We start from the raw sequence: 13297 nt of genomic DNA, 5'->3' as shown, positions 1-13297 counted from the left end.
ACAGCTGCAAGTCTCTTGGGGTGTGTCTCTATAAACTTGGTACATCTAGCCACTGGGATTGTTGCCCATTATTCAAGGCAAAACTGCTCCAGTTCCTTCAAGTTGGATGGGTTCCGCTGGTGTATAGCAATCTTGAAGTCATACCACAGATTCTCAATTGGATTGAGGTCTGGGCTTTGACTAGGCCATTCCAAGACATTTAAATGTTTCCCCTTAAACCACTCGAGTGTTGCTTTAGCAGTATTCTTAGGGTCATTGAACTGCTGGAAGGTGAACCTCCATCCCAGTCTCAAATCTCTGGAAGACTGAGACAGGTTTCCCTCAAGAATTTCCCTGTATTTAGCGCCATTCATCATTCCTTCAATTATGACCAGTTTCCCAGTCCCTGCCGATGAAAAACAGCATGATGCTGCCACCACCATACTTCACTGTGGGGATGGTGTTCTCGGGGTGATGAGAGGTGTTGGGTTTGCGCAAGACATAGCGTTTTCCTTGATGGCCAAAAAGCTCAATTTTAGTCTCATCTGACTAGAGTACCTTCTTCCATATGTGCTCCGTGAGATGTTCAAAGTTTTTGATATTTTTTTATAACCCACCCTGATTTGTACTTCTCCACAACTGTATCCCTGACCTGTTTGAAGAGCTCCTTGGTCTTCATGGTGCCGCTTGCTTGGTAGTGTTGCAGACTCTAGGGCCTTTCAGAACAGGTGTATGTATACTGAGATCATGTGACAGATCATGTGACACTTAAATAAAGTCCCCTGTGTGCAATCTAAGTAATTATGTGACTTCTGAAGGTAATTGGTTGCACCAGATCTTATTTAGGGGCTTCATAGCAAAGGGGGTATGCACCACTTTTCATTTTTTTCATATTTTTTTAACAAGTTATTTTTTCCATTTCACTTCACCAATTTGGACTATTTTGTGTATGTTCATTACACGAAATCCAAATAAAAATCAAATTAAATTACAGGTTGTAATGCAACAAAATAGGAAAAACGCCAAGGAGGATGAATACTTTTGCAAGGCACTGTATATATATATATAAAGTTTGGACACACCTACTCATTCATGGGTTTTTCTTAATTTTGACTATTTTCTACATTGAAGAATAATAGCAAAGACATCAAAACAATGAAATAACATGGATACAATTTTTTAAAATCCTCCTCAATCTACACACAATACTGCATCAGGGAGGTGACCAAGAACCTGATGGTCACTCTGACAGAGCTCCAGAGTTCCTCTGTGGAGATGGGAGAACCTTCCATTCCCAAGACGTCTCGAGGCTGTAATCTCTGCCAAAGGTGCTTGTTATGATTTTTATGAATAATGACTAAATAATGTAGACATTTAACGTAGAACTATAACTAACTGAATTCTACCCTGTTTTTCTATATTGATTAATAATGTTAGTTCATAAGAAAGAGGTTATGTAACATGTACCTAGGAAGAGAGCAATGTACTGTATGTGTGTGCCTAAAGAAAACAAAGTGGATCATTAAACTATGTTTGAACCGACCCGGCTATAACTCTGGGGAGATAAGATAGGACAGGGAGAGCCCCTCCAGATTTCCCATATCTGGGGGGGGACTGGAACTGTCAGCTGAGTGGTAATAAACTGTGGTAAGACTCCAGGAGAAAAAGAGAGAATCCAAATATTAGTGTGTATGTATGTGCGTAGGTTAAGAGAATATTATAAAAGGAAAGTTTTTGTATATGCACGGCAGCGCTCTCGTAAATAAACTTTGCTGACTATTGTAGACTGGCCTCTGTCTGTTTCATTTCAATAAGAACCTTACAAATTCTTAGTAACAGACAGAGTAGTTTAATTGAAGTTCCGTTTATGAACATTGAGAACAATATTCTCTTAACAGTGCGTCTACAAAGTACTGAGTAAAGGGTCTGAATACTTAAATGTAAATGTGACATTTCTGTTTTTTATTTATTAGAATACATTTGCAAAAATGTATTAGGTATTGTGTGTAGATTGATGAGGACATTTAAAAATATATATATTTTAGAATAAGGCTGTAAACCAAAACAAAATGTGGAAAAAGTCAAGGGGTCTGAATACTTTCCGAATGCACGTAACTAAATCAGTTCAATCGTAATCAATTCATCTATGGACTGACCAAATTACAACTACTTGTCGGTTGGTGCTCAGTGGGTCAGACTGTTTTAACACACTTGGTTTGACCACCAGACAACAGAAAGAGAAAAGAAATAGCTATGAGCTGAACATAACAGTATGTCAGTGAAATGGAGGACAGTAGCAGGAGACCCTATGAGCTGAACATAACAGTATGTCAGTGGAATGGAGGACAGTAACAGGATACACTATGAGCTGAACATAACAGTCAGTGGAATGGAGGACAGTAACAGGAGACCCAACTGTGAGTATTATTATGATTTCCCATTGTAGCCAATTCAGTTGCAGTAATTCCGTTACTGATTTTTGGGTAATTCAGTTACCAATTTGGGAGAGTTTTAATCACTTAATAATTCATAAACTAGATTGATAGCATTAAATATAATTATGTCTATCATTACTTGTTACTTCTGTGAACTTTCATTATCCTCCCACCTCACAAGGGAGAGAAATTAGAAAATATCTTAAAGATATGTGGATTTTTGGTAACGGAATTTCAAGGCACAAGGCAATGTTTCTTAAACTTACAGATGGCAAACATTTGTGTTGATATTAGTGGGCAGGGATCTCTACTTAAACATTATTGTGTTTTGAAGAATTTCTAATACCTTTTAAGACTTTTTCTGGTAGATGTTATCTAAGACCCCTTTTTCTGTATGTTTATCCAGAAATCAAAGCCTTTACTTAAGATGGAAAATGGTTGGAAAATGTATCTTAATTTCCCCAAAATATAGACTCTTAGCTTTCATTTGACACCCACTTTAATATGCTCCTATGAACTTCACATGTTGGTGCTCATGGGATCTTTTACATGGAAATACCATAATTTTGAATACGGTAGTCCATAGCAATTGGAGACAAGTTAAGTAAGTTGATGGTGTGTTAACCTGGTGTAGCGGGCATGGCTGCGGACCAGCTCGATGACCTTCCCTGTGTTGCTGACGGACCCATCTGTGAGCAGGAAGAGCATGCGTGGATGACCCGCGTGCATGGGCTGCCTCAGGATCCAGTTGAGTGGTGCCAGGATGTTGGTGCCGCCCATGTCAGCTCGGATCTTTCTGATGTACTCACAAGCCATGGTTACTGTTTCCTGAAGCATGGAGATGACAGGAGAGAAGCATTTTACTAGTCTTGAGTCTCTTGTGACAGACACTTGTAGCTGTCCAGAGAAAAGACAGGGGGGAAGCATATTATAGCAGCATTTATTATAAGAATACATACACACAAACATTTAGTCATCTAACAGAGGCAGACAAGTGTGTCTGTGAATTATAGTCGTACTCCGACTACATTTACAGTTTACCTTTTTTGTCATATAGCAGACTCTCTTATCCAGAACGACTTACTGGAGCAATTAGGGTTAAGAGCCTTGCTCAAGGGCACATCAACAGATTTTTCGAAACAGCTATTTTTTGGGTTACTGACCCGCCACTCTTAATCACTATGCTACCTGTCACCCCTACCTGTAATACCTGTAGCTGTGAAATCTGTCACGCAAGATGAAGCATTTACTAATAGAGATTTTATCACTGACATGCAGTTCAGTAATATTGACGTGAAAAAAGAAACACTATGTTCTGCTTGCCTCATCATAGCTCTGACTGGTAGAAAACAGTGTTTTGAATGTGGAGCCAAAGCCGATGATGTTGAAGAGGCTGGCAGGCACAATGCTCTTCAGGATCACCACCATGGCATCCTGGGAACAGAACAGAAATGATATAAACACAACGTCAATACGAAGGAGAGGAGAATGAGAAAAGAGGGAAAGAGAGGGAGAGAGCTGCAAATGAAAAGGAAAAAGAACAAGACAGGCAGACAAGGCGGTCAATCTTTAAGACACTCTCTAACAACCAGCCTTGTTCACCTGGCTGCAAGTGTTATTCTTGACCTTTAAAGATTTTCGGCTGCGGCAGTATGACCAGATTACAACTTTATCTCCATCTTCTCTGTCAGCAGGCTAGTTACTATACACTGGAGAGCATCTTTGTGGTGCACTAGAGAAGTGCAACATAATCCATTGTGTTATTATTATTATTATTATTATCTCTTTGTGCCAGAGGGACGGGCCAGTGTATTATTAGAAAGAGTATGCTCAATAACAACCATTCATTTCAAGTTTGGCTGTAATCATATTTCACTGTAGTATGTTGTTGTTTTTTTACACCAAATTGTGTATTTAATACCTTTTCTTTGTGAATGTTTCATTTATTTATGACTGAAAAAAATCAAATCAAAGTTTATTGGTCATTTCAAGAACTGAAAGTTTCTTCAAGTGCAGTCGCAAAAATCATCAAGCGTTATGATGAAACTGACTCTCATGAGGACCTCCACAGGAAAAGAAGACACAGCGTTACCTCTGCTGCAGAGGATAAGTTCATTAAAGTTACAAGCCTCAGAAATTGCAGCCCAAATAAATGCTTCACACAGTTCAAGTAACAGACACATCTCAACATCAACTGTTCAGAGGAGACTGCGTGAATCAGGCCTTCATGGTCGAATTGCTACAAAGAAACCACTACTAAAGGACACCAATCAGAAGAAGAGACTTGCTTGGGCAAAGAAACACGAGCAATGGATGTTAGACCGGTGGAAATCTGATGAGTCAAAATTTGAGATTTTTTGTTCCAACCGCCGTGTCTTTGTGAGACGCAGAGTAGGTGAAAGGATGATCTCAGCATGTGTGGTTCCAATCGTGATGAAGGGAGGAGAAGGTGTGATGGTGCTTTGCTGGTGCCACTGTCAGTGATTTTTTTTTAAATTCAAGGCACACTTAACCAGCATGGCTACCACAGCATTCTGCAGCGATACGCCATCCCACCTGGTTTGCGCTTAGTGGGACTATCATTTGTTTTCAACAGGACAATCACCCAACACACCTCCAGGCTATGTAAGGGCTATTTGAACAAGAAGGAGAGGGATGGAGTGCTGCATCAGATGACCTGGCCTCCCCAATGACCCAATTGAGATAGTTTGGGATGAGGTGGACCGCAGAGCGAAGGAAAAGCAGTCAACAAGTGCTCAGCGTATGTGAGAACTCCTTCAAGACCTCCTTCCTTGTTGGAAAAGCATTCCAGGTGAAGCTGGTTGAGAGAATGCCAAGAGTGTGCAAAGCTGTCATCAAGGCAAAGGGGTGTGTAATGGGTGTGTGTTGGCTGCAGGGAAGTCAGGCTCAGGAGAACGAACTTGGTATAAACGGAGTCGTTTAAAATAAGTGCTCTTCTCGCCAGGGACCCTTTGCACACATCAACAACTGACACCCACGAAGCATCGTTACCCATCGCGCCACAAAAGCCGCGGCCCTTACAGAGCAAGGGGAACAACTACTTCAAGGGGAACAACTGCGTCTCAGAGCGCGTGACGTAACCGATTGAAACGCTATTAGCGCGCACCACCGCTAACTAGCTAGCCATTTCACATCGGCTACACTCACCTCCCTTTTGACCTCCTCCTTTTCCGCAGCAACCAGTGATCCGGGTCAACAGCATCAATGTAACAGTATAGCTTCTGTCCCTCTCCCCGCCCCTACCTGGGCTTAAACCAGGGACCCTCTGCACACAGACAACAGTCACCCACGAAGCTTCGTTACCCATCGTGCCAAAAAAGCCAAGGGGAGCAAGTACTTCACGTCTCAGAGCGAGTGACGTCACCGATTGAAATGCTATTAGCGTTTCAAAAATCAAAATATATAAAAATTAACAAAGTGGGTACAAAACCCGTCGCACACCAACACATACTAGCACAATCACATACAATAAAACAATCTCCGACAAGGACATGAGGGGAAACAGAGGGTTAAATACACAACATGTAATTGATGGGATTGGAACCAGGTGTGAATGAAGACAAGACAAAACCAATGGAAAATAAAAAATGGATCAGTGATGGCTAGAAGATCGGTGACGTCGACCGCCAAACACCGCCCAAACAAGGAGAGGGACCGACTTCGGCGGAAGTCGGCACCGACCTCGGGGACGCCCTGGAGGGCGAGGCGCAGGGCAATCCGGATGGAGACGGTGGAAATCTCGCAGCATAGAAGGATCCAACACGTCCTCCACCGGAACCCAGCATCTCTCCTCCGGACCATACCCCTCCCAGTCCACGAGGTACTGAAGGCCCCTCGCCCGACATCTCGAATCCAGTATGGAATGAACGAAAGTATGCCGGGGTCCCCTCGGGCGGAGGAACCTCCCGTACCTCAGACTCCTAGAGCGGGCCAGCCACCACCGGCCTGAGGAGAGACACATGGAACGAGGGGTTAATGCGGTAATTGGGGGGGAAGCTGTAACCGGTAACATACTTCGTTCACTCTCCTCAGGACTTTAAATGGCCCCACAAACCGCGGACCCAGCTTCCAACAGGGCAGGCGGAGGTGCAGGTTTTGGGTCGAGAGCCAGTCCCGGTCCTCACTGTGGTGACGGTCTGCGCCCACTTTCTGGCGCAGTACGGCGCGCTGAAGGTGGACATGGGCGGCCTCCCATGTTTCCTCCACGTGCCGGAACCAGTCAACCACCACAGGAGCCTCATCCTGACTCTGATACCAAGGAGCCAGAACCGGCTGATACCCCAATACACACTGGAAGGGAGAAAGGTTAGTGGAGGAGTGGTGGAGTGAGTTCTGGGACATCTCTGCCCAGGGCACGAACGCTGCTCACTCCCCCGGCCGGTCCTGGCAATGAGACCGCAGAAACCTACCCACATCCTGGTTAACTCTCTCCAACTGCCCATTACTCTCGGGGTGAAAACCTGAGGTAAGGCTGACCGAGACCCCCAGACGTTCCATGAACGCCTTCCAGACCCTCAACATGAACTGGGGACCCCGATCAGACACTATATCCTCAGGCACCCCGTAGTGCCGGAAGACGTGTGTAAATAGAGCCCCCGCTGTCTGTAGGGCCGTAGGGAGACCGGGCAACGGGAGGGGACGACAGAACTTAGAAAAACAATCCACAACGACCAGGATCGTGGTGTTACCCTGTGAAGGAGGAAGATCCGTCAGGAAATCCACCGACAGTTGCGACCATGGCCGTCGTGGAACGGGTAAGGGTTGTAACTTACCTCTGGGCAGGTGTCTAGGAGCCTTGCACTGGGCGCACACCGAGCAGGAGGAAACATAAACCCTCATGTTCTTAGCTAAAGTGGGCCACCAGTACTTCCCACTAAGACAGTGCACCGTCCCACCGATACCAGGATGACCAGAGGAGGGTGACGTTTGGGCCCAATAGATTAGCCGGTCGCGGACAGCAGACGGAACGTACAGATGCCCAGCCGGACACTGAAGGGGAGCGGGCTCTTTACACAACGCCTGCTCAATGTCTGCGTCCAGCTCCCACACTACCGGCGCCACCAGGCAAGAGGCCGGGAGTATGGGAGTGAGATCCATGGGCCACTTCTCTGTGTCATACAGCCGGGACAATGCATCTGCCTTAACGTTCTGAGAGCCTGGTCGGTAGGAAAGGGTAAACACAAAACGGGTGAAAAACCTTGCCTGGCGAGGGTTCAGTCTCCTCACCGCCCGGATGTACTCAGGATTGCGGTGGTCAATCCAGATGAGAAAAGGGTGTTTAGCCCCCTCAAGCCAATGTCTCCACGCTTTCAAGGCCTTGACGACAGCCAACAGCTCCCGGTCCCCCACATCATAGTTTCGCTCCGCCGGGCTGAGCTTCTTCGAGAAGAATGCACAGGGGCGGAGCTTATGTGGCGTACCCGAGCGCTGAAAGAGCACCGCTCCTATCCCAGCCTTGGACGCGTCCACTATGAACGCCAAAGAGGGATCCGGATGGGCCAACACGGGAGCCGAGGTAAACAGAGCCCTCAGCTGACCACTGCAAGCACACCGAGCTCTCCTTCAGCAGTGAGGTAATGGGAGCCGCCACCTGACCAAAACGCTGGATAAACCTCCGGTAGTAGTTGGCAAACACTAAGAACCGCTGCACCTCCTTTACCGTGGTGGGAGTCGGTCAATTATGTCGTGACAGGTGGCTACTTTGAATTTTCTCATACTGCATACTGTTTTGCCCATTTACCCTCTGAACGGCACACCTACACAATCCATGTTTCAATTGTCTCAAGGCTTAAAAATCCTTCTTAAACCCATTCTCCCCCCCTTCATCTACACTGATTGAAGTGGATTTAACAGGTGACATCAATAAGGTATCATAGCTTTTATATGAATTCACCTGGTCAGTCTATGTCATGTTTAATTTACACTCAGTGTATAATGGTGAAGAGAAAGTAAATCCTGTCATTTCTGTGTTGCTATGACAAAAAGTTGACAGAAATTACATGATTTCCTTTCTTTTACAACCCTCCTCTGACCCATTGAGTAACAGTAATGGCATTTTCTCTGTCATAAAGCATGCACGTATGAAGCACTTGTTATATGTAATGGACTTTCTTCATGACATGCAACAATACAGAGAAAGTGGATAGAGAATGTTATTGCAGAGATTGATTAGAGAGTCAGCTCACAGGAAACGTGTCAATTTCAAGTAGTTGTGTCATAGAAAATCTCCACTGTTCTTTCTCCCATTTTCAAAGGTGCTATCAAATTGGTGCTCGCTAGCATTTTGGGGTCACTGGCATTTTGGTGTCATAGAAATCTCTCTTTCTCCTTATATTCAGTCAAAGATGCTATCAAATTGGGGCCTGGCATTTTGGGGGAGTTTCTGGCAGATCAAAGAAACTGAGGAGAAATGATTTCATCATCATCGGACTGGCTGGGCCAGGTCAGGTCAGACCGATCCCCCCTCAGGAGAGTAAAAAGATTTGTCATGGGTCCTCAGATCCTCAAAAGATTTTACAGCTGCACCCGAGAGCATCCTGACGGGCTGCATCACTGCCTGGAATGGCAACTGCTCGGCCTCCGACCACAAGGCACTACAGAGGGTAGTGCGTAAGGCCCAGTACATCATCGGGGCCAAGCTTCCTGCCATCCAGGACCTCTATACCAGGCGGTGTCAGAGGAAGGCCCTAAAAATCGTCAAAGACTCCAGCCACCCTAGTCATAGACTGTTCTCTCTACTACCGCACAGCAAGCGGTACCGGAGCGCCAAGTCTAGGTCCAAGAGGCTTCTAAACAGCTTCTACCCCCAAGCCATTAGATTCCTGAACAGCTAATCAAATGGCTACCCAGACTATTTGCACCGCCCCACTACACTGCTACTACTCTCTGTTATTATCTATGCATAGCCACTTTAACAACCCTACCTGCATGTACATATTTATCTCAAATACCTCGACACCGGTGCACCCGCACATTGACACATTGACTCTGTACCGGTACCCCCTGTATATAGCCCCGCCATTGTTATTTACTGTTGCTCTTAAAAAAAAAAATTCTTATCTCTTACTTTTTTTTACTTTTTATTTTTTAGGTATTTTCCTAAAACTGCATCATTGGTTAAGGGCTTGTAAGCATTTCACTGTAAGGTCTACACCTGTTGTATTCGGCGCATGTGACAAATAAAATTTGATATAAGTCAGGCTTTGGGGTGTCAGAGGGAGAGGATGCCCATCTCTCCCCAATCAGAAGATTTCTGAGTATGAGTCACGCTTCCCTGCTGTGCGTGACAGACCAACAGGGGTTAGTCAAACATCACCACTCTCAGCCCAGTCCAATCATGTAACATTACAGTCAGATGCACTGGAAATAAAGGCTGAGCTGAGATGAGTTTCCATTGACCTTTCCATCAAATTACCAGTGAGTCATTGAGTCATTAATAGCACATCTTACATATCTAATTAGTAAACTATGTTATTCCTTCATAATTCATTCCATTACTTTAGTTGTCCATAAGTCTCCATCCTCCAGGTTTAGTTTTGCGAAACTACTCAGTTCTTTATGTTTATGCCCTTATTAAGAATAGATTACGAATGGGTTTTCAATGTGTTATGAAGTCATGACAGTACCTTGACACAGCTGATGTTGACCCCGCTCATGCTCCCACTGCGGTCGATGAGGAAGATGAACTCTCCATGCACCTTCTTCAGGTCAGAGGTCATGGACTTGAGGTCTGGGCAGAAGTTGAGCATAACCGCAGGGTTGTGGAGGATGTCCTTATGGAGACGCTTACGAATGATATCCACCTTCACTTTGCCACATTGTCAGAGGATAACATGGTGAGAGGATACCATGGCCAGAAGATAACATGGTCAGAGAATAACATGGTCAGAGGATAACATGGTGAGAGGATAACATGGTGAGAGGATAATGTGGTCAGAGGATAACATGGTCAAACAATAACATGGTCAGAGCATAACATGGTGAGAGGATAACATGGTGAGAGGATAACATGGTGAGAGGATAACATGGTCAAACAATAACATGGTCAGAGCATAACATGGTGAGAGGATAACATGGTGAGAGGATAACATGGTGAGAGGATAACATGGTGAGAGGTTAACATGGTCAGAGCATAACACAGTGAGAGGATAACATGGTGAGAGGATAACATGGTCAGAGGATACAGTAAGAAAAGTATTAAAGAAAGAGAATGAGATCACATCATGCAAGCTTTGAATAAAAGCAATATTCACATACAGCAATGACTTTGTACATATCATTTTTTTTATACATATCTTACATGTCACATCTGATAAGAAAATAATTATAATTTTATTAAAATTAGCTATAGCTCTACAAGGCAGCGTTCCCCTAAACTACAACACAGCTGTTTCCTTCCTGCTAAGATCCATTAGATACGTAGATCTAACACTAAAATATTCTCCATACGGAACGTTTTTGATAAGCTGATTTCAGCTATGCTTCTTAAATAGAAATGTACAATTCAAGGAAGTTACGGTTGGGAATTTGTTTTTAATGACACCCAAATGATTTGAAAGAGAAAGGACACTCAATCAACTGGTGCATGTGTTCTTGCAGGTAGAAATTCCAAGCAGAACACTGAGGACCTTTTGTGGTTTCCATAGTAACCCCTTTTAATCCCACACATCATTTTAGGCTAAGTGTCCTCTCTCTCCCTCCCATTGAGGTCTACTGGTCACTTAAGGATGTAATTGTATCTACCACCGCAGTGCCATTCAGACATGTGGAGAATAAGGTACAATCTGTACCGACACGATTTCACCTCAAGAAAAATAATAAACTCACCATTCAAACAACATACTGTAACTCCAATGTGTATCATTCATGTGTGGTTTTAAAATGATCTCAGAGGTTGAAATAAATAAATTGCTTTCATATAATAATAATGGACACAGGAATACTGGAATGCACTACTAATACAGGCCAAACCAGGTCTAACAAATCACACAAAACTGGCAAAAGGTGTGGATACGCAGCCCTTACGAAAAAGAAATTGCAGTCAGAGTGCAGTATAACTGCAGTACACTGTAGTATGACTGTAGTTAGTGTGCAGTATACCTTCAGTATACTGTAGTATAACTGCAGTACACTAGTATAACTGTAGTTAATGTTCAGTATAACTGCAGTACACTGTAGTACAACTGTAGTCAGTGTGCAGTATAACTGCAGTACACTGTTGTATAACTGTAGTCAGCGCGCAGTATAACTGCAGTATACTTCAAGTACTGCGTCCAAAATAACAGTTTATTTTACAGTATAACTGCAGTACACTGTAGTATAAATGTATTAATGTGCAGTATAACTGCAGTATGCTTCAAGTACTGCGTCGAAAATAACACAGTTTATTTTGCAGTATTCTGCAATTACTGCATCCAAAATACCACAGTCGACTGCAGTTACTGCACTTTTACTTTAGTTTCAAAACTGCTATCTTTTCTTATAAGAGAGGTCTCATTATCTGTTGTTATTGAATATTCATGATGCTATATGCTTGTCTCCTCTAATTATAAGCAGCATCTTGCCATTTTACAAAGCCTCTTTAATCTATATGAGTCCTCTCAGACAGCTGCCTCTTTGTCACTCAATAAGGCTACTGGGTAAGACATAGATCACATCAGATCAGATGCAGCACTCACTTTCTTTTCATTACTGGAGTCCTTCTTCATGGCCTTGATGTAGTCACTCTTCCCTGTGAGGTGTTCATCGTACTCCTCCAGTGTCATGTCTCCATCCTCAATCAGCACAAGAGGCACATGAGGATCTAGTAGGAAACAATGGGCACTAGACTAATATGGTACAGTATCACCTTGACAACAAGCAGGTTTCAGTATGAGCCATAACACTGATAGAAGGGTACAATATGCAATTCCTGCAAACACCTGTCAGAGAAAAGGCAGACGTGGCCAAGTAGTATATATTTCTGTCACAGACTAATCTCGGTTAACCCATAACTAAAGTCTTGCGTAATTGGTCAGGTGCTCAATTAAGTTCTGGGTGTTAAAAGACGTGATAGAACGAGGAGCGGAACCGTAACGAAGAGCTCCTCCCACTCTCTTTGCAAGTTACGGGCAAGTCTATGGGCCAAATGTCCCCTCCCCTTCCAAAATAAAAAAATGCTAATACTTGCGAAATCGTGAACAATGCTGCTTGTTATCTCACGCATCCCGTTTTATCATGACAGATATATGGTACCATTTATGCTTACGTAGTCTGTCCATGAGTGATTAGTCACAGACTGAGGTCCCTCTTGGATTTTGATTCCAGAGAAATGCTGTGGCTGTCATGTCAATATGCCAGCTCCACTACTGTGATTGAAAGTGCTTTGCTATTTTCTGCTCATATTCTTCTCTCCACAGGCATCCATCAATACATCTCTCTGCAGTGAAGTTCATGGCCAGCTGTTTTTATTGACCATTTAGTAAATCAAGCTTTTGATGAAAACCGTCCAACAGTCACTTTTCAAAATCATTTTAAGTTAATTTCACTATACAAAAACTGAGGGAAAACTGCTTCCGGCAAGCACTCCATACATCTCTCTATTGCCATGGCCATCTGGTTGTGCTCAGCAGTCTCCTTGATGAGATTGAAACCCCAGTCCCACAGTGGACTGAATTGAATTGCACAGCAAGCCATTGTCCCCAGGGCCGTTTGTAAACAAAGCCCTCTCTTTAGAGCCTTATTGGACAAGCAATCTGGGGACCCCATCCTGTCTCTGGGAGACAACTGGCTCAGGCAGAGATTAAGACAACCAGGAGAGGACTAAGATAGAGAAAGAGAGAGAAGGGAGGATGGGGGTTTAAAGAAAGAGAGAGAGAGAAGAA

The 13297-nt window shown here is 43.9% G+C and overlaps 1 protein-coding gene across 1 annotated transcript in view; it reads right to left on the bottom strand.

Annotated features, from left to right (window-relative positions):
- Positions 1-13297, bottom strand: part of vwa5b1 (von Willebrand factor A domain containing 5B1) — a 58790-nt gene that overhangs the window by 37632 nt on the left and 7861 nt on the right. The window contains exons 7-10 of the mRNA XM_055891719.1: positions 12113-12237; positions 10061-10237; positions 3738-3848; positions 3040-3242 (exon numbers count right to left, since the gene is read on the bottom strand). Coding sequence (XP_055747694.1) covers positions 3040-3242; positions 3738-3848; positions 10061-10237; positions 12113-12237 — 616 coding nt within the window. The remainder of the gene's footprint in view (positions 1-3039; positions 3243-3737; positions 3849-10060; positions 10238-12112; positions 12238-13297) is intronic.

Source organism: Salvelinus fontinalis, chromosome 31 (assembly GCF_029448725.1).
Source record: "Salvelinus fontinalis isolate EN_2023a chromosome 31, ASM2944872v1, whole genome shotgun sequence".
Lineage (NCBI taxonomy): Eukaryota > Metazoa > Chordata > Actinopteri > Salmoniformes > Salmonidae > Salvelinus > Salvelinus fontinalis.
The sequence above is the reverse complement of the archived record's forward strand: the minus strand, read 5'-3'. Positions and strand labels throughout refer to the sequence as shown.